Here is a 21,349-nt window from a genome sequence, read left to right as displayed (position 1 = left end):
GAGAATATACTCTAATTGAAGGCTGTAATGTCTTCTGCAAACAAGAAATTTGACAGGTTTTTGGCTCATGTTTTGCACTTGACGATATTCCCATAATGTTTTTGGCACAAAGATTATGGCATCATGGCAAAAAATAAATTGTAGCTACTTGTGATTCAACTGTATGTTGTTTGCTCTAATAGTCCAGCTCCTATGTTTGGCCCTCTTGTTGGGGCACTGTGCCCATCAGAAAGTGCAGTATGCCTGGAGAAATGGGGAGATCAAAAATAGGGTGACATGGCAAACGTGGAGAATGCAAAGTCACTAGACCGCCCTGTTTTCAAAACACAGGCTACATACTGCGCACATATGATGTGTGTATCAGAACAATGAAAGAGGGACAAGAAAGCCATCTTTTCACTTACATATAATCCCTCCTTTGACCTCAAGAGTCCTCAAGAAACTGCCAAGATGCGTTCAGCTCAAGCTGCCAAATGCCTTGTAAGATGTCTGGGGCTATGTCATATTTCATAGCTTATCCGCAGTGAACATTTGCTTTGCTAATGCCTGTAATTTATATGAGATGCGTTTGACAGCTACATAACGGCGCAAATTGTGAAAGCCGCCTAGCCACAATTTTCTAGCAATGTGAGTTTCTCATTTTCTCTCGCTTTGAGAAAGCAGAAAAGCCTCTACTGTACTGTCAGATTTTGTAATTTATTATGTTATGTATGGAATCTGCTCATTAATACATTGCATGACTGCAGCTGACAAATAAAAAGACCCTAGAATGTTATTTCATGTATATGTATCATGTATGTGTGTATATATATATATGTATAATGTGTATGTGTATGTGTATATGTGTATATATGTGTATGTGTATATGTATATGTGTATATATGTGTGTGTGTATGTGTATATATATACATATATATATATATATATATATATATATATATATAAATGTTTGTTTGTTTGTTTTTTTACTTATAAGGACAACCAGGATCTGGTGGGGGGGGGATCAGTGGAATAAGAGATAAAACAGCTAAAGCTGCTGTTGATAAATAACAGTTTTGAACGGTTTAATTTTTTTTTTTTTTGAGTAGCAAATATTTTCTAAATTATTTAGATTTTTCAGAAACAGCTTCCTGGTTCTGGATCTGTTTACAGTGAGGGATTATTTAGATTCAGGAAGTGTCTCTTGTGTTGCTTGAGCTTTTACTATGGATGAATGGATGACCCCATGACTTTTAATCTAAGTAAACTACATGCAGAATTACAATGCTTTCAACAACTGGTGTTTAAAAGGCTTTGGTGCGTAATTAACTTTAATACTTGAACTCCAAAACTGAATTTTTTCCAGTTCTTAAATATGAATATTATGATGTGGAAGCTAGACACATGAATAAGAATGCAAAACCAAAGACTATGTTGTTACCTTAAAATCTAAAGAGACTACATAGTCTATAATGCTATTATTCCCCTTTTTAGACCCCCATGGCTCAACATTGGAGTCTTTCAAGATCCATCTGTAGTGAAATCTAGAAAGCAAGAACAACCCTTTTCCGTGCCAGATAAATAACAAACATCACTCCCACCACTGCAACGCAACAAAGTACATAAGAGAATTATGTTTCAAAGCTGTCTCTCACACCAGCTCCTACAAAGCCTAAAATGATGTGGCACTCTCAAGGTCTCACAAAATTCAGATTGCTAACACCGCAGGCGGAACAGGTAACAGAGGGAAGCTGAGTGAAATGCGATGGTCAAAATTTCATATGAAATGAACAAACTGAAAGAAAAATCTAATCTCTTCAATGAGGAGGCAGGTTTAGTGAGTTCCTTCACTCGGATCCCATCTAGCAGTACACATACACTGTCAAAAGGTTTATATGTACAGTATATACACCAATGAGTTTACAATTAAACCCATTGCTCACAGCAATGAGCTGTAGTTCATTTGGTCTAGGGAGGCACCAATCTGACTTTTTCAGTCCCGATACTGATGCCTGGGTTTTTGGGTATCGTCCAATACCAATCCGATACCAGTGTTTAATTAGCAGGCTGCATGCCTCACTGTGTGGAAGAGACTGGGATCATTCTTTTAGGTGCAAGTTGTGAAAAAAAATCTTCAAAATCAACAGGAATTACAATTCCATTGGAAACCTTTTTAAAACAGTAACAAGTTGGTCAGGAATTAAAACACAGAATAACATAGAATTGAATTTTATAGATCGGCCCGGTCCAGCTAAGTATAATAGGGTCATGTTCTGCTGTGACTGCCTTCTCTACATGTAGGATGGACATTAAACATGATGTATTTAGAAACTTGAAGCAAAATAAGTTGTTTATTTTGCACCTTGCTGAGCACAGGTTTTTAAAAAACTTCATTCAAAACTAGACTGAACCCTTAGTGACAACATTTTACGAAGAAAATGTTTATTTTTAAGAAGCATTTTGTTGTCTTTGGCTTTTTTTTTTGGTTCTGTGGGCACAGTTCCATTGTGGCCTTTAATTGACGTGAATAATGAAGTCATATTTTCACAACTTAGACGTGCAAGCTCTTAAAGCAGTGAAAAACAAATTTTTTTTTCTTTGTCAAGCTCATTGACCTTTTAAAACAGAAATATCAGCTCCAATATATTGCACTCTTGATGGTTTATTTAACCTTTGTAGTGCTGAGCAGAATGGGCTGTGTGTGGGGTTCAATGGCGGAAATCAAATTAGTTTGAGACATTAATATGCAATATGGCGGTGTTAATTATTACGCATTACGACATTCACACTAAATGGTGTTAATGGGGGGGGGGGGACTTGACCAGAATTAAGGAAAAAATCTGTTTGCGGAACAGTTTGCATCTGACACTTCACACTAAGGCTGAAACGATCCATCACTGATGTGTGTCAAGTGGTGTGAAAGTTGACCTAGATGGACAGTAAATAACAGTCAGGGGCTGTCGACATGTCAGCACTTTATAATGTGTGAAATTAACTCTGGTGAGTTGAGTCAGATAGACATTTTTAAGTTCTGAGTTTAAGTCCTTTTAAATGGTTAATGATTGCCTATATTGCTGTATATCTCTGTATACTTAAGGATTTCTTAGTTGACATTATATCTAATTAAATATAATTTAATTCTTCAGCCCCGTAATCTTTATGCGAAAGAGAACATAATGTAATTGTAGTAACAAACAAACAAAAAGTGTTCCTTCATTCCTTTCTTGTTTTTGTAGTCAAGGTGGAACTCCACAGTCGTCATGGGACAGTGATTTTGTTCAACCTATATGTGTGCTGTTACATTTTTCTAAATGCAAAATAGGGGCAACATGTATATGTTAAAAAAAAACAAAAAAAAAACTATCTTTATTTTCAGGTCCACAGAATGACAGTCCTGTGGGAATAACACGTTACGACATACGCACCTCAGTGTATCGCATTCTGCATAATGCGCTTTGACGTATAAGCGCCAGAGGATCTCATTTTCTCTCCGAGTCTGTCCTGGGGCTAAACTATGTCACATTTTATGACAGCTGTCAGTTCTACATGTCCTTGAATGGTGGTCCCTCTCTAAGAGCACGGGGAGGGGTGTAACTGTGAGGAATTGATACGCGACCAGTGTTGCCTCACCGAATCACAATACAACTGCCATCCCAGCTCATTACCTCTGCTCAGTGTGGATGTACGGTATTTTTCTGGAGTATACAGTGTGGCGGCGTATGGATGTGAGGACTGAATTGCAACGGAAAGACAGAGGCCAGAATGTACTGTGCCTGAGACTTTATTTGAAACTGAATGTAGCTTTTTGCCTCAGCGCCATGTTTGCAAAGTTCCTCTTTTTCAACCAATAATTATATAATGCAGAAGCAAATGTTCTTGACTAAAAAAAATTTTTTTAAAGTACGCTACAGTCTATAGTTTGACTGTGGAAGAGTGGCCCATTCAGCTACTAACGCGCTGGTGCTGTGTTATTTAGTAATAATTACATGGTGCACTGCAGAATTGATGCCAGGACTTGTTCATGCCACCAGCCAGCTCGGACCAGCACCTCATGACACTAGATACGGTCATATAATAATATAAATCCAAACTACACACACGGATTGGTGGCTTGCTTGGTCAATGTGACTTTGATGTACCGTATATCTATTAAGTGGAAACAAGACTGAGAGTCTCCAGCCATGCTAGCAGCCTCTGTGAGGCTGTACGTACGGCACCAAGCTGCTAGCATGGCTAAAAGAGACAAATTGATCATTCTAAACATATACAGATGCAGCTGCGTCTGTGAATGGTTGTCATCGAGCTTTAAATTGCCAACACAGTCGGGATGTGCCATGGCACAGAGTGAGAGTAGTGGCAGTGGCCCCATCATCTATAAGTAGATGTCAAGGGCCAGCTGGTGGATGCCCCCCCTCCCTCCCTCCCTATCCAAACTGTCCCAAAGCTAAATTGTCGCCTAATAACACTGAGCTGTCTCCAACATCAAACAGCAAATCTATAATCAGAGCACAGCAAAATAATAGCCAAATGTGTTATCTCCACCTTAATTAATTTGATGTGCCGTCTGTAAACCATAATTGCTTACGACAGTATTGCATTTTCAAAAATACCAGCTATTAGGGGTGCTACATGGGGATAAAAACAAACTTGTGTCACATGCACTGGAGCCAGAAAACAAAAGCACAGACCAGGGCTGATCCTGAAGTGCAGACAGACAGACGGGCTTCTCAACAGTGTCAAAAACAGTCTGGTAAAAATAAAAAATAAAAAAAGGATATAGCTGTCGGCCCTTGTGAGTATTTCCCAGTCTGTGTTGTTAGATCTGTTTTTCTTTTAGTTTCGACTAATTAAAACTGTGCAACAGCTTGTTACAGAATTAGTTTCAAAACTTCAGCCACAATCCCAAATGAAATTTAGATCACATTGTTAATCCTCTATTGTGATCATTAATTCTACACGTTTTTGCCGTCTCAAGTTTTAGTTGACAGGTCACACAGTCATTTTGAATCACATCATTATTTTTTCCTAATGTTGGGATGGTCCAAAAATTTTTCTCCTCAAGGGGACTTAATAGATCATATTTGACTTCACTTGTTGTATTTCAGATTTGTCATTCTAATGAAGTGCATTATGTCTTCCAACACCGGCTACGTTATGACACACAATTGTTATGTGATGTTGACTGTCACACTGTGGTGTAGCAATTAACTGCGTACACCCCGCACCACCTGTCTTCTCCCATGTGAATCTTCCAAGGGCTGCTTCCCACATAGCGAACACCGTGGTGACGTTTTCCTGCCCATTCACTGTACTGTCAGGAGATTACCGCCCGCGAAAAGCTTGGCAAAACCACAGTCTTGGCGATGCTCAGGACCACCCTCCTGGCTCCCAACATCATTCAGTCTCAAAGTCTGTTAGATCACACTCTAAAGCCGTACACTGTAATCCCTGCACATGCAAAACAATGAACACACCTGTTTACCTAGCATGACGTGCGGTATGTACTGTATGAGAAGAGCAAGGGCCGACTTCATCCGCAGGGCCGCGGTTTCAGGTGGGTTTTTTTTTTTTGCGTCGCTGAGTTTGGTTTTCTTGAATTAAAGCTGGTGAATGAATATTCATTGCGCTCACTTGAGTTCTGCTGCTGCTGGATGGGTATGAAGAATAGACCCTCGACTACAGGTAATTAGTTCATTGATGAACTCATTAAGAATTTTAAATGCGATGTTGAGTCAATGAAAAGGGTTCATGAATCTCCACTGGCCGCTATGGTGAAGTTGCATCTAATTACATTTGTTTCTTTAGATAAAACAGAGGTGATAGACGATGAGTTGCGGAACAGTGGAAGTAATTTCCTGTCAATAATCCAATGTTATGTGGTCACCTTGATGTTTCCTCAGCCATCAGGATCATTTTAGGCCCCACGTTCCCTCGACACATTTTAAGGCTGTGTTTCCCCAGTCCTCCAGTGAGTTACAAACATTTTGAAGGAATGGTGAGCAGTCCTCTTTGCACAACTTGTCGTCAAACAGCATGTGATAGCAAAGCTGTAACAACTGAGAAGTGTTAACATGTAGCTTCTAGCTTTATTTTTTGCAGCTACAACTTAACGTTTATATGACAGATGTTCTAAGTGGCAGTTTAAACATGCTGAAAGCTTGATATACCCGCTACGGTACAAACCGATTAAAAACATGTATATACATCCTTCCTGTTGCCTCCCACCCTCAAAAACCATCATATCATATGGACCTCTTTATGTTACACACATTATGTTGTATGGTACATTATGTTCTGTTCACCGCATAATGTTTTTACCCAGTAGTCTTCTTTTTTTGCACTGTAATAACATTTCTGATGTTTGAAATCTCGTTTTAAATCACAGTAGAGACTTTCTGCCTCAAACGACCTTCTCTCAACTGCACATGCCAGAGACTAAACAAGTTTAGTTCTTTTAGACCTTAGTGAAGCTTTAGTCATGGGCTGATCGTGCTGTTTTCCTGGGTCGTCCTGATATGTGGATGGGTACTTTGAGTTAAGCATTAAGTTGGTTTAGGACCAATCTTACTAACAGATCATTGTCAATTAAAAAGGGAAGTTCCTTCTTTTCGACGCGTGTGATCACCTTCAGGTCTCATTCGCCTCCTTGCATGCTCTCTCTCTTGGCTGTATCATTTGCTGACTTCCTTTTAAATACACTGTAATGCATTTTAGAGAAAAATGATGATGGTAGCATGGCCTCTTACACACAGGCTGTGGCCAGAAGTCTTTGTACCTTTTGAATGTGACCTCACCTTTAAGAAAAATGGGCTGTACTGTAGAAACTTGTTTAAAAATGGGTATCTGAGTTCAGGCATGGTTCTGAAATTAAGAAAATTGGGTTTCTAATCCCATTTTTGAACATAGAGATTTTACTACTTCAGTGATGAGGTTTTTGTTACATATGGCACCTGGTAATGAGAGTAGTGCAGTTCTGCTTCCAACAGCTGAATTTTTCTTTTTTTTTTTTCTAAAAACAGATATTTTACATCCTCTAGTGACATGAAGAACATCATTAATGCTTTAAAAAAAAGTTCATTCTAATTAATGTAACAGACTTTATTGCTGTCTAAGTAAAAGATCACCTTCATCCCTCCAGATTGTCCATAAAACTGTAGCGCGGATTTTAACTGGCACCAAACTTTCTACTAGCCACCAATAAAATGATTTTCAAGGCTTTACTGATCACGTTTAAAGTTTGGTGGGGATTCTGGCTCTGAGCTCTGAGCTGAGGCCATTTCTGACCTTTGAGATGCCTGTGAGCTTGAGTGCACTCTCAGATCCTCACAGGGCACTCCTGTCTGCTCCACAGTCTAGTCTGAAATCGAGACTTGCACTTGCTGTCCAAACACATGCTGTCAGAGCTCCTGCAAAGCCAAATGCCCTGCTGGAGATACTGAGGCCCACTGAGTCAATAGAGCTTTTTATGAAGCAGCTAAAATTTTATGGGAACATGCAGTGCAGACACCGATGGCATCACTTCTAACTTTCTTTTCTCTTTTTCAGAACAAGAGCCTGAAAAATAAACTCCTCTCGGGAAACAAACTCTGTGACGCCTATGCTGAAGAGGTAAGGATATTCAGTTATTCCGTTTTATCACAGGTATAATTGATTCACTGCTCCAGCTACTTAATTGCTCATTTTTCATGGAATAAGTGCAATTCATGGTAAGATACTGGAGACAATTTTATTCTCTTGTTAATAAGCAGTGAAATAAAATACAAATTATAACATGTACATGTAACTGCAAAATGCAAGTTTTACTGAATTTATATTTTTAGGATTTAAATTTTGTCTTATTCATTAATATGAAATTAAGTCATTCTCTATTATTAATTGTAACTTTAATTAGGAAATTCCTGGTGGTACTTGTACATGGTGAAATATTCACATAAAGACCAGCTAGAGGTTAGAAATAGTTCATTCCTGGCTCTCTCACTCTCTCACAAGCACTAACTTGCTTAGTTTTGGATTTCTGGTGAATCTCAGAACTTGTCTTGAAAAGGGATCCCTTTGATGGCTGTACAGTGCAATCTGAGGTACTCAGGTTGTAGTGAAATCAGCTTCAAGTACATTTCGTCTGTCATTTTAGCTGTCAGTTCAGCTCTGCTGCCAGTTATTATGGTCAGCAGGGTCCACCAGGTTCACATATTTAGTGGAGCCTTGAGCTGAGCTTTGAACTACTGCTTTTGCCTTCCTGCTGACCAGTGCTCAAGCTGTAATTAGCCTTGCAGGATCCTACACGGCAGCGGGTCTTGCAGGGGTCCCGATGACATGCCCAAGTCAGTGCAGCTAGTGCTGTGTAATTGTGGCTCAGCCTAAATAGTTATGAAGTTTTGCCGTTGGTGATTCCAAGCATTTCCTGTATCCAAGCTGCAGTATGTGGAATAACTTAGATTTTTACAACACAGAGCAGTGCGGCGATGCGGACAGCTTGATGCATGGCAACCTTGGGGTGGAGGTGGAGATATTTCTTCAGAAAGTCCCTGGGCCAGACCTCCCCTAAGGCAGCTGAGGATTGTTTGATCAGTGCTACAGTGGATATTACCAAAGTTTTTGAATGACAGAACAATTGCATTTTCAGGTGAAGACAGGCAATTATGGAGCCTGACAGGTATTAGAGGGGAAATTGTGATATTTGAGTCCCTCAAATGAGTCATCTGTAACCTCAAAAAGTAGCTGTGCACTTGAATTATTAACCCATGCTCCCAGATTACTTAATTTGCACACCCTTTCTCTCACATCTTACCTCAGAAATACCTACTGCCCATTACAGAGAGCTCCGGTCCCACCTTGCTACGAGGTTAGCCTTTCTATCACTTAGCTTTCGGTTCTCAGTGCAGGTTCCCATTGACAGTTTCTGTCATCGCTCTTTCTGAAAACCTAAACATGACACTGTCAGTATTTTCGGTCCAATTTGAGCACCTCGTGATTTTAAAGTAAGGGCTTTTCAAAACTCTTTACTGTGTTGTAAAGGAAAAGTTGTCAGTTTACTAGGTAGACCTAGCTAAAACCAACGCAGTCTAATACAACAGTCCATCATTACAACTGTAAATCCTACCTTCATGAAGGCTGTATAACCTGTTTTACAGAAGCGTAGATTCAACTGTATGATCATTTTGGAGGCTGCAGTTTGTGGTGCTGTTGGACCGTATCGTTTTAGATTGACAGGTGTGTCTATTATTTTGTCCACCCCATTTATATCAATCAGGGTGGACTACATCACAGAAACGCCTCTGTGAATAATGCAATACAGTTTAATAAAACCACAAACTAAATCCTCCAATATGATCATAAAGTTGTATCAAAACCTCTCTAAAACAGAGACATTATTCTGATCATTATAACCTTCATGAAGGTAGGATTTATTGAAGGACTTTTGTATTAGTCTGCATTAGTTTTAACTAGGTGTACCTAATTAAATGGGAGTGGAGTGACTATAATAATCAGACAAATTCTAGCACAACACAGATTATCTTGTAAAGAGGCCTTTCTATTGGACATCAAGTGTTCCAAGATCGCAAAACATTGTTTATCCCAGTATATCATTATTGTTAAAATAACTGAATGGTATTGTTTTGACTTACTGTATTCAGTAATTTGAGGACATAAATTATTAACTTTAGGTTATGCATCAGAATTAACAGAGAATAAACATTAATTAAAATTATTATTAGTATTATTATTATTAACTTTATTTGTATATCACCTTTCATACAAGAAATGCAACAGAGTGCTTCACATGAAAATAGACATAGAATGAACATAAAAACAGGGACAGAATGCCATAATTAATGTAAAATACAATGTAAAATAAAATACACTTGATAATAAGTGAATAAGTGATAAAGTGAAGGGATAAGTTTTTAGCTCTCTTTTAAAAAAATACTTAGCAGGCTGGCTTCCCTGATATCTATAGGTAGTGTGTTCCATAGCTTTGAGGTGTAATTGACTAAGGCTGAATCCCCAATTTTCTTTTGGCTGTCACTGGGAATCTCCAATAAACCAGCAGCAGATGATTGCAGTATTTCCTGAAAGTAAGTAGTTAACAATGTAGCTTGGTCCCAGCTCATTAAGGGCATTGTTTAAAAGGAGGAGGACCTTAAAATCGATTCTGAATCTTCCATGAAACCAGTGCAGAGCAGCTAAAACTGGGCTAATGTTCTCTCTCCTATTGGTTCTGGTTATTAGGTGAGCTACAGATTTTTGAAAGAGCTGATGTCGCTCAGTGGTTTTTTGGGGGTTTATTTTGTTTTGTTTTATTGTTTTTGTTTCTCAGGAGGCTAGTAAAAAGCGCATGATAGTAATCGAGTCTGTTTGAACTAAAGGCATGAATCAGCTTTTCAGCATCTTTTTTGATTTATAAATGTCATGATTTAGCTATGTTTCTAAGAAAAAATATATTTTCATCATCTTGTTAATGTGGGACTTGAAGCTTAAGACTGAGTCTAAGATAACACCAAGACTTGTAACCTCAGATTTAATTCAGGGAGTTAAATTCCATAGATTTTTAATAGCATTTCTCTTTTTGTTGTAGGGCTGACTAGTTGACTAGTATGATTTCAGTTTTGTCCTTGTTAAACTTTAAGAAATTCATGCTCATCCATTTATTTATTACCAAAAGACAGGTGATAATGGAGTTTATAGCTGCAGCATCATTTGGCTCAGCAGAGATGTATAGCTGTGTGTCATCCGCTTAACTTTGGAAACATACATTGTGCTCTCCAATGATGTCACCAATAATGGACCAAGGCAACTTCTTGGTCCATGGGACGTTGCTCTCCGAGACTGACGTAAAACTTTCTCCCTTAAACGTATGTTTTAAACCAGTTTAACACACAGTCAGAAAGACCAAACACCTTTTCAGGACAAATAATTAGGATATCATAGTCAAACGCTGCGCTCAGATCTGACATGACAAGAATTGAAACCTTATTCTCATCAAAGTTTAGCCTGAAGTCGCTGATTATTTTAGTAAGAGCAGTTTCACTACTGTGGTATGTTCAAAAGCGTGACTGAAATTCCTCCAGGATATTGTTTTCTTTAAGAAAGGAGTTTATTTGCACCGAAACAATCCTTTCAAGTATCTTACTAATGAATGGAAGGTTGGATATTGACCTATAGAAAGTCGGTGTAATACAATCTAGGTTGGGTTTCTGTAGTCAGGGTTTTACATCATCTGTTTTGAAGGCATCTGGGAAGATGCCTGTTTGAAGAGATGTATTTATGATCTTCGGGACATGACTTGAAACACTGTCGAACACCCACTTAAAAAATATTGTAGGTACAGGGTCAATACATGAGGTGGAGGAGTTGCACTCAGTGACAAATCTTGCAAACTAAACTAGAGTTTAGTTTTTAGAAACTCTTGATGTTGAAGATCTTTTCATCGACCCTGAAGTCTGCTCCTACATTAAGGTTATTCTTGAGTTCCTATGGAGACACAGGAAAATGGTGGTAAAATGACAGGCCTCTTTCTGTCTACAAATCCTCCAGCTGAACATCCCTGACGTTTAACCAGCTAGGCTTATCCAAGCCATCATCATATATTCACACTCTGAGATGGTGATGGCACATTTGACTATGCAGCCAAGTGTGATTATAACACTTAGTTGGAAAGAGTTGGAAAGAGTGCAAAGGCTATGAAAGGGTCCTGATTGAAGTTGTGAGCAGTCTACACTGCGCCAGAATTTTCCTAGCAAAAGCAATGAAGATGATATGGTGATAAAATATGACTGGCTGGTTTTGTGCTTGTAGTTGATAATATTCAATTCTTAGCACTCTTTATTACTGAGCCGTGTTCTTGTCCAGTGGTTCTTTGTCTGCCTGATTATTTCAGCAGATCTTTTATCAAGGCCAGTAGACTTTGAGTGCTTTAGGGAGCAAACTCTGCTGGAATTTTCTTGGAACACAGGTACATGGAGGTCACAGTCTTCAATTCCCTTGGAAAGCTATAAAAGTTGAAGTAAATTAGCAAGAGACCCATTCTTCCATGCTCCTACTTTCATCCTGGAAGGTTATTTATGTTTAAAGGGGAAGGGTTACAGACTGAACCTGTAATCACACTGCAATTACTGCAGAGTGACAGAAAGAGATGGATACTAAAGCAGCAAAACAACTGCCACCAGAGAAGGTAATTGCAAACATAATCAATCTATTACAAGTCTGTCCATTGGAAAGGAAGTAAACATAATTACTGTTTATCTCATACAAGTCATGACAATGGAAACCCACCCAAAACATCAAAAGTTGAACCAAGATTCACCCTTAAGAACATGTCAACTCTTGAACTCTGACATTGTCAATTGTTGTCTAGAAATCATCTTTTCATGCTTCAAAGATCTTTTCAATTAAGATTTCCTCAAAGCATTGAGTGACTCAGAGTTTTAAAGAGATGCTCGAGATAACGTCTTTGAATCTTATATCGCAGCTTTGAAGTCATGTCCAAGAACTGAGATTAGTCCACATCTTTAGCTGGCCTTGAATAAACTTTCTAAGCACAAGCTCCTTTGGTTTCACATGATACTTTTTACAACCTTGTATGAGTAAAAAGCAGCTTTCCTTTATGTGTGATTTACATTCTCATCTTTGAAAATTGGCTTTGGGATTTGCTGCATTGTATATTGGAATATATTTCATTTGGTGTGGTAATCGTTTTTAGAAAGCTGCTTTAACTTGTGCTCGGCTTTTGCCAGCTATGTGATGTGGGATCAAGCTTTGTGCTCTTAATCTGTGCGCTGAAAACTTCTCAGCTAAAAAGGCATGAAATTACATGTTAACAACACTGTAAAGACAGTTGTATGGTTGCCGTCATAGATTACTGTGAGCTGATCCTATATCTTGAACGACTGTAAAATTGATAACTTACTACGTTTGTCTGAGTACAGAACTGACGATATATATATATATATATATATATATATATATATATATATATATATATATATATATATATATATATATATATATATATACATACACACACACATACATATATACATACACACACATACATATATATACACACACATACATACACACACATACATATATATACACACACATACATACACACACACATACATATATATACACATACATACATACACACATATATACACATATACACACACACACACACACATATATACACTTATACACACACACATATACAAATATACACACACACATATACACATATATATATATATATATATATACATACATATATACACACATATATATATATACACACACACACACACACACACACACACATACACAACAAACACTTCACTAATTCAGCAGTCCATTTAAATAGGAAAGGAAACTTACCAGGCCTGTGGAACTCCTGTTTGCTACTTTTGCTCTTTATCCGGTTCATTGGAAACATGTCATGCAACCTGTCTGAACCAAACAGCGATGTCCTCAGGGGAAACATCTGATGATAGCTCAGAAAACCTGAGTCAATGTCAAGGTTAAGACTGTTCAGTGAAGGAGATGCTGTTTCTCATTTTTTCCTCAAGAGCATCAATTTATCACCTACTTGCTATTCTACCAAATTTATGGTGTTGCTGCGCAGCCATCATTCGGATCAGGGATGTTAGAATTCCATTTAATTCTTGCATCAGGTTCTTATGCAAACATCTCGTAACCTGAACCTTATGAAGATAAAATATAATACACTGGATTTGGGAGGATTTCCTGTAATGACTGATTTCAAGGTGAATGGCCCCATGTTATCAATTCTACAGGGCTTTTAGAAGGGCAGCAGCATGCCATCATCATCTTGTGTATTTTTGGGCGATTTAATGATCTAGGAAACAGATCACACTAGCCTTTATTAATGAAACATCAGTTATTCTAATAAATGTTCTTCACCTCATTTTTTTAATAGCGTTTGGATGTGTGTGTGTGTGTGTGTGTGTGTGTGTGTGTGTGTGTGTGTGTGTGTGTGTGTGTGTGTGTGTCTCAGAGAGTGACAGTGAGAGAGAGATGTACAGTGTGTTCTGTGCTCAAAGACCATGTCTACTATTCTAATCTGACTAGAACAAAGCAGTTTTATTCTTGCACTAAAAAATGTATCTGCAGCGAGTCTAAAATTGCATGCGGGGATTTTTATACATACGGATTTAACTAGTTAGAATATCCGATTCTTAGATAGGTGTCATTTTTCTTTATTTTTTGACATTTTATTGAAAACAAGTAATTGGTAGATAAATCAACAATTAAATTTGTTACTTGCAGAAGTAGTTCTGTTGACAGTATATATTAGATTGGAGATAGTAAGATTAGGAATGATTTCATATAAGTACCAGGGAGGATGTATAACCACTGATATTTTTGGGTGGCTGCGTCTCGTCAGTAATGTCCTAGTCATCTCTCTTTGTGTGCGTCTCCAAGCCTTAAGACATGTATTAGCTTTTCTGTACTATGAGGAGGCAGCAAAGAGAGGATGACATATACACTAACTGAGCACTTTATTAGGAACACCTGTACACCTGCTTATTCATGTACTGCGGCAGCAGTGCAATGTATAAAGTCATGCAGATACATGTCAGGAGCTTCAGTAAATGTTCACACCAAATGGGGAAAAAATGTGATCTCAGTGACTTTGATCCTGGCCTGATGTTGGTGACAGACGAACTGGTTTGAGTATTTCTGCAACTGCTGATCTCCTGGGAATTTCATGAACAACAGTCTCTAGAGTTTACTCAGAATGGTGCCAAAAACAGAAACCATCCAGTGAGCAGCGGACTGAAATGTTTTCTTGGCACACTTTGGGCCCACAATTAACCATCTTTTGATGGCTACTTCCAGCATGATAATGCACCATGACACAAAGCAAAAGTCATGTCGATGAGTTCAGTGAATTTCAGTGAGCTCCCCAGTCCCCACATCTGAATCCAGTAGAACACCTTCGGGATGTGGTAGAACAGGAGAGTCACAGCATGAATATGCAGCTGATAAATCTGCAGCAATGATGTGATGCAATTATGTCGACATGGACCAGGATCTAACAGGGGTGTTTCTGCGGCTTGTGGAATCCATGCCAGGCAGAATTAAGGCTGTTTTCGAGCAAAGGGAGGTCCTGCCCAGTATTACTATGGTGCTCCTAATAAAGTGCTCAGTGCTGGTATGTTGTTAAATGTAGTAGTTAAATATTAGAATGGCTCATGGCTCATCCAGGAATCAGAAATGAGAATTCAAAGCAGAGTTTGTACACACATGAATGTTTGATGTTTTGTCGCTTTGATAAGGCGTTGTTTTGGGAGATGATGTATGCTCCCAGCTTCAGGGATGTACCCTACAATACAATTAGGTATGTGCACTGGGAGCATACAAGAGAGGAGCCTTTAAATAAAACAAATGTATTGCTATGCTGTTCTACTCCATTCACTATCCATATTGAATAAATCAGATTATCCTGACTGAAATGATTGAAATAAAATATATAATTTCAGTCAGTACGTTTTGGCTGCCAGCCAGTCACTGGTCTGCCTCAGCTGGCATGCTTCAGCCAATCAGACATACTTCACAAATAGGGCAATCTATTTAAACGGGGAAGGAGGTGTAGCAGGTCTGTGATGCTGCTGTGCTCCTGCTGCGAGTGCACACACAAATGCATGCTGACGATGTCTGGACATTTTTTCACACCTACCACCACCCTGCCATGTCATGTCACCTGTTTGTATCTGCTTTTATGTAATGTGGAGCAGTTGTGCTGTTCCCTCACAATGAGGATTTATGGTACAGTGAGGTCTAGGGACAAATTGTACACACAAAACAGATATATTCTACGCCAAAAGTAAACCAGTATTTTGGGTTCTATGTTTTTCAGTAACAATGTAAAGCAATTTTTAGTTTACCTTCCTTAAATAACACTTTCACAGCTGCAATGAAAAAGGGAGATTAGAAATGAAGAAAGATATCAGTATAATAAAAACTTCTTAACACATACTCTCCACGATCTCCAATTCAAGACATGCTCACGCAGTGTCATATATACAGAAACCCTGAAAGGCTGTTATGCCATACTCTTGGACTATGCCTTTGGATGCAGGACTGAAAGGTACAGCCTCACCTTTAGCTCAAAGTTACTGATACTGTCTGAAAATGAAAGCAAAAAATAAATTTCTTAAAAAACTAATCTGCATCCAAGAAACAGGCTACTTAATTGGACATATAAAAAATGCAAGTGGCATTTTAGTTGAGGGAAAATATGAGAAATGTGTGAAGATCAGAAAAAAAAGTTCTAAGACCTCATTGAAATCTTTAATATTTTCACGTAAACCTGGAAATAATTAGAAAGTTTGAAGATTAAGAAAAATTTTAAAACACAAGAAGTTATGTCACTTAAAATGAAGAAGAAATATCTAAGTTTCTGCACTATCTCTAGGTCACTAATCAAATTTAAGCAGATGGGGGGCATTGACCAACTTAATCCTTTGTACAAAAGGTCACATTTCCTTGAGTTGCATCCATTCCATTGAAGCATCCATTCAGATGACACATCAGGGGCCTGTTCATTTCACCTAATTTGCAGCCAGTGGTCACTTGATATAAATAAGGCTGTCAGTCAAGATCCCAGCAGATCACTGCTTACTTAGTTGGGGGGGAATTGACATCAGAACTAAGTTAAAGTGTCAGAAGTCAAATTGTTATTCTAAGCAAAGAGGGGCTTTTCATGGCTAGAATAAAGGTTTCTAAGGGGTCAGTGCATGGAACCCTAAAACACTTTGCAGAAACTGGATCAGTTGTATCCAAAGCACGATTAGGCAGACCAAAAGTGAACACATCATCGGAAAATCAATACATCAAGCTTAGTTCCATGAGAAATAGAAAAAAAACTCCATCACCTAAACAGAATTTGGTAAATAAAGAATGCAAGACTCCAATCAGCATAACTGCTGTCAAAAGAAGGCTGTCTTGTAGTGGTCTCAGAGGATGAGTAGCAGTTTCTAAACCACTTCTCAGGAGGGGGAAGAAAGGCCAAACGTTTGGGGTGGGCTAAGAAATACCAGCATTTCACAGTGGAAAAAAGTCCTATTTACTGATGAATCCAAGCTTGAAATTTATGGCAGTACCAGAAGGGTGTATGGAGGAGATGAACAGGAGAGAGAATGATACTGCAGTGCATCAAACAGACACCGAAACATGTTGATGGGAATATTCAAGTAGTGGTGTTTTTCCTACTCTTGAGTTGGACACCTGCACCAATTTGACTACACCCGCTACCAAGGAGAAGTACCACTCTATTCTCGAGATAAATGCTGTACCCTCTTGTTTGCATCTTTGTGGAAAATGATTCATACTGCAGAAGGATAATGAACCCAAACCTCAAAGCTTTGAAAGAACTACTTGAAGACCAAGAAAGATGAAGGAGTCCTGACTGTCATGGACTTTCCTCCACAGTCACCTGACCTAAACCCCACTGAACATTTATGGGGCAACTTGAAGACTGAGGAAGCCGAGAATTCTGTGACAAATCCTACTGGGATAACATGGGTCATCAGGTTTTTCACAAACTTGTGGAGTCCATGCCAGCTCGAGTGCATGCTGTCATTAAAGCAAAAGCGAGACCTACCAAATACTAAGATATTCTGAACTTCATATACATTTTTCAAAGATTCAACCTTTCACTCAAATTGTTAATCTGATATTATAATTTTAAATGAAAAAATTAGTATTACATTCAAAACAAATGCAAAACAGAAGTAAATTGATTAGTGGTCTCAGACATTTAGATCCACTTTATATAGATTGTTATGAAGGAATTTAGCATACATTTAAAGCTTAAGTAGATTGAACATCATTTGGATGCTGTCAGATAGAAGAAAAAGTCAGTTCTAGCGTGGGTGATTTGCATTATCTAACAATGACTAATGGATGACTAAAGTGATACATAATCTGGTTAGGAATCAAAATGCCTCATCAATTTATATAAAAAAAAACAAAAAAACTTTGCAGTTCCCCTCAGCGCTATGGAGCGTTTTTAGCCTCCTTAAGCTCATTGCTTTGGTTCTACAGCACACAACTTGACGGCTCTCATCATGGTTGTTTCCTGCCGAAGCAGGCAGCGGATTGCACCTCTGATAAACCAATTGTACGCTTCCTGCCCAGCACCCGAAGACATACAGACAATGTTAACGCCTAGCTGATGGACATAGTGGAGCATTTAGCAGCTGAAGAGAGAGATTTTTTGCAGGAGTTGGTGCAGACCATAACAAAAGAATAGCTAAAGAGCTAAAAGAAGAAAGAGTATAGGACTTTTGTCAGTTGGACACAAGCATTGCAGAAAATCAATGTTCAGGTTGCTCTGCTTGATATTAAGCAGGGAACTGTTTGCTAACATAAATGCCATTTCTACTTTATAAGGTAATAAATATGTCCATTTTGTATGTAAGGATTGTTGCGCCATCCCCCAGTGGACAAAATATACGTTAAAGATAAGTTTTTCATGAACACAAAATAAAATATAAATACACAATATTGTCACTAGTAAATTAGCAGAGTAGGTTCAGGTGACACTAAAAAAGAGCGAATGAATCACAAAAGCAGCGTCCCAAATATATTATAATCCCAAAAGACCAAATCCATCCAGAATCTGGCAGACTGCAGCATCCTCTATTTTTCTGATTTTGTCATTAATATTAAAAAGTGTCAAAGACATACTTACGCACACATCAACATGTCTGTCCTCGGGACAGCTTGAAACTAAGAGTTTTGTCATCATTCTCACAAGGACGAGGACTCTCAGTGATACATTTCTTGAATATTTTGGAAAGGGTCGAGAGAGCCTTTAAACTACACCAAGCTTATAAAACACTGTGTCACTGTATTTGGCTTAGTTTGTAACTGTTTGAAATGCAGGTCCCACCCTTGCAGGATTTGAACCATCAGGATCAACAAGAGAGAGATGCTGCTGTGATTCTCCTGGGCCGAGAAGACAGCTCACATGATTTATTCTGAGTAGATAACAGACCAATGCTTTGGCAATTCTGGGAGCTCAGCGCATTTAGATATTCAGATATTTGCATTTATAAGTTAACACTCTGCAGCATATGACTCTGTAGCCTGATTATTAGTCATTCTATTAAGAGAGTATCTCAAAAGCTGCACTTAACTGATACAAGTAAAATCAATTTAACATTTCATTTTATGACCTTGGCCATGGAAAATAAAAACATAATGATCTCAAATCAAATATGTTAGAGTGAGTTGGAGTTTCAAAGTTAGTTCTGCTTTTATTTAACCTTACAGTTTTTTATGAGGAGCCCTAGGATGCAATTTCTGAATCCATTTAAACAAGACAGAGATGGGTGTCTTGGGACATTGAAGCACCCTGGGAAAAAGGAATAACAAGATAAAGAATCTCATCTAAAAATATAAATAAATAAAAGAAAGGCACAGGTGCTCGTCAAGGACACAAAACCCTCTGAAGTGAATTTGTCCCACAGCATCGTGTTCAGTGGGCTTTGGTGAAAGATTAGACCTTGTCACATTTTTACTGGCTGTGTCAATAAAGTAGAGATAGACATAGACAGATAGAAAGAGAGGTTTATAGAGTTATTCAGACAGATGGAAAGAGATATATAGATAGTCCAAACTTCATGGCACTTTGTCACATTTTGTTTTTTTAGTATAAAATATTTTTTTATGTGCAAATTGAAAATGCACAAAAAACAAAGCATAAAAACGCACTTGCAGATAGAAGCAGAGAAGGCGATAAAGATAAAGTTGACCAAAAAGATATAGATAGACTGAGAAAAGACATAGGCTGATAGATGGAAAGAAGGGTTCAAGTTGAGTCAGGCAGTTTTATTTTGCATACTAATTAAGCACAGATACAAGGCTTCATAATACCCACAATATAAAAACTCTATGAAAACATCTCGTGGTCCCCCCGAGGACACAGCGAGAAAGCCTCTGAAGGGCTGCTGAGTCCCACGAGGAGGCTTCCGGTGTTCTTGCTCACATCATGAGCAGCTTTAAGGATGGCCGTGTATCAAGCTGTCTAGGAGACAGCCTCTGTGTTCCATGCGCCCACTTATGTGGAGCAGCAGAGTGAATGTCAGGCAGAGCTGGTCACTGTGTACGTTTGGGGGCGGCAAAAAACAGAACTGCTCTGTTTGTGTGTGTGTGTGTGTGTGTGTGTGTGTGTGTGTGTGTGTGTGTGTGTGTGTGTGTGTGTGTGTGTGTGTACTGCTTACCAACGACAGGCGAGAGCCCGCTGTAACCTGCGTGTGTGTGGTGATGGTGGTGGTAATGTGTTTGGTGGGAGTGAGAATTCAGGTTTAGACAATGGGCAAGAGGCCAGTGCATGAGTGCATCATTGTGTGGACTATGCAGTTCAGTGAAGGGGAGATTTGATATTTTCTCCCTCTGTAGGGTCTTCCTTTACGCCAGAGCCTTGGCCAGAGAACACTCACAAAGGAGTCTTCTGCCGCAGCTGGCAGAATACTGCAACATGATCTAAAACCAATTTCACTATTTGAATAAGCTAACACTTATTTCCTTATCTTCCCCTTGCAGTCCAAAAAAATCCAGGCTCAACTGAAAGAACTACGGTACGGGAAAAAGGATTTAATTTTTAAGGTAAGCACAAACTGAAGGGGGGTGGCTTTATGGTAGCTCCAGACCAGGAGTAAACAGGTACTTCAGACCACCTTGAAACGATGATCCCATCACACAAGGTACTCCAATTAAATCAGTCTGCAATTACAAAGTCCCTTCCAGCAAGGCAGCAGTCTACAAAATCCACTGGCCAGCGCTGAGTCCACATTGTGCTAAATCCTGATGTCTGGCCCTTGTATTGCAAGGACTAAATGTTCTTAGATCCCAGTGCTCACGGAATATTTATTGGCATTTACTGATACATGGGCTGACCTTTCAGGCCTTGTTTGCAGTGTTGAAATGTCAGTCGACATCTGTGCCACAATGACCTGTGATACCAGTTCTTAAATGTATGTTTTGATCCTTCAGACCCATCATTCCTGATGCTCTGTCAGAAATAAATGAATATAACATTACCCTGAATTTTATGTTCCTATTCCAATGCCTTAATATATTGTCCCTAGATGCCCTGTCCCTTCTTCTATTTCTAGCCTGCGGATGATGGTTGCATTGACTTGATTGCTTGTTGTCACTGCTCGTAAATCATTGTCTCTAAATTGCATCAGTCAATCACCCAAAACAACGTTATTCCTCAGTGTCACTAAACATTTCACGTCGACATTTAAAACATTATGGTTTTTGAGATTTGCAGTTGCAGAAGGATAAAGCGAATTTGATCATACTCTTTTGTCTTGTAAAAACAGTCATCTTTGAG

General features: G+C 38.7%; 1 protein-coding gene across 1 annotated transcript in view; it reads left to right on the top strand.

The window, feature by feature from the left end:
• luzp2 (leucine zipper protein 2) overlaps positions 1-21,349 on the top strand; it is a 203,837-nt gene that overhangs the window by 160,607 nt on the left and 21,881 nt on the right. The window contains exons 6-7 of the mRNA XM_040127445.1: positions 7,525-7,587; positions 20,554-20,616. Of these exons, the coding sequence (XP_039983379.1) occupies positions 7,525-7,587; positions 20,554-20,616 (126 nt within the window). The remainder of the gene's footprint in view (positions 1-7,524; positions 7,588-20,553; positions 20,617-21,349) is intronic.

Source organism: Xiphias gladius, chromosome 1, assembly GCF_016859285.1.
Source record: "Xiphias gladius isolate SHS-SW01 ecotype Sanya breed wild chromosome 1, ASM1685928v1, whole genome shotgun sequence".
NCBI lineage: Eukaryota > Metazoa > Chordata > Actinopteri > Istiophoriformes > Xiphiidae > Xiphias > Xiphias gladius.
The sequence above is the reverse complement of the archived record's forward strand: the minus strand, read 5'-3'. Positions and strand labels throughout refer to the sequence as shown.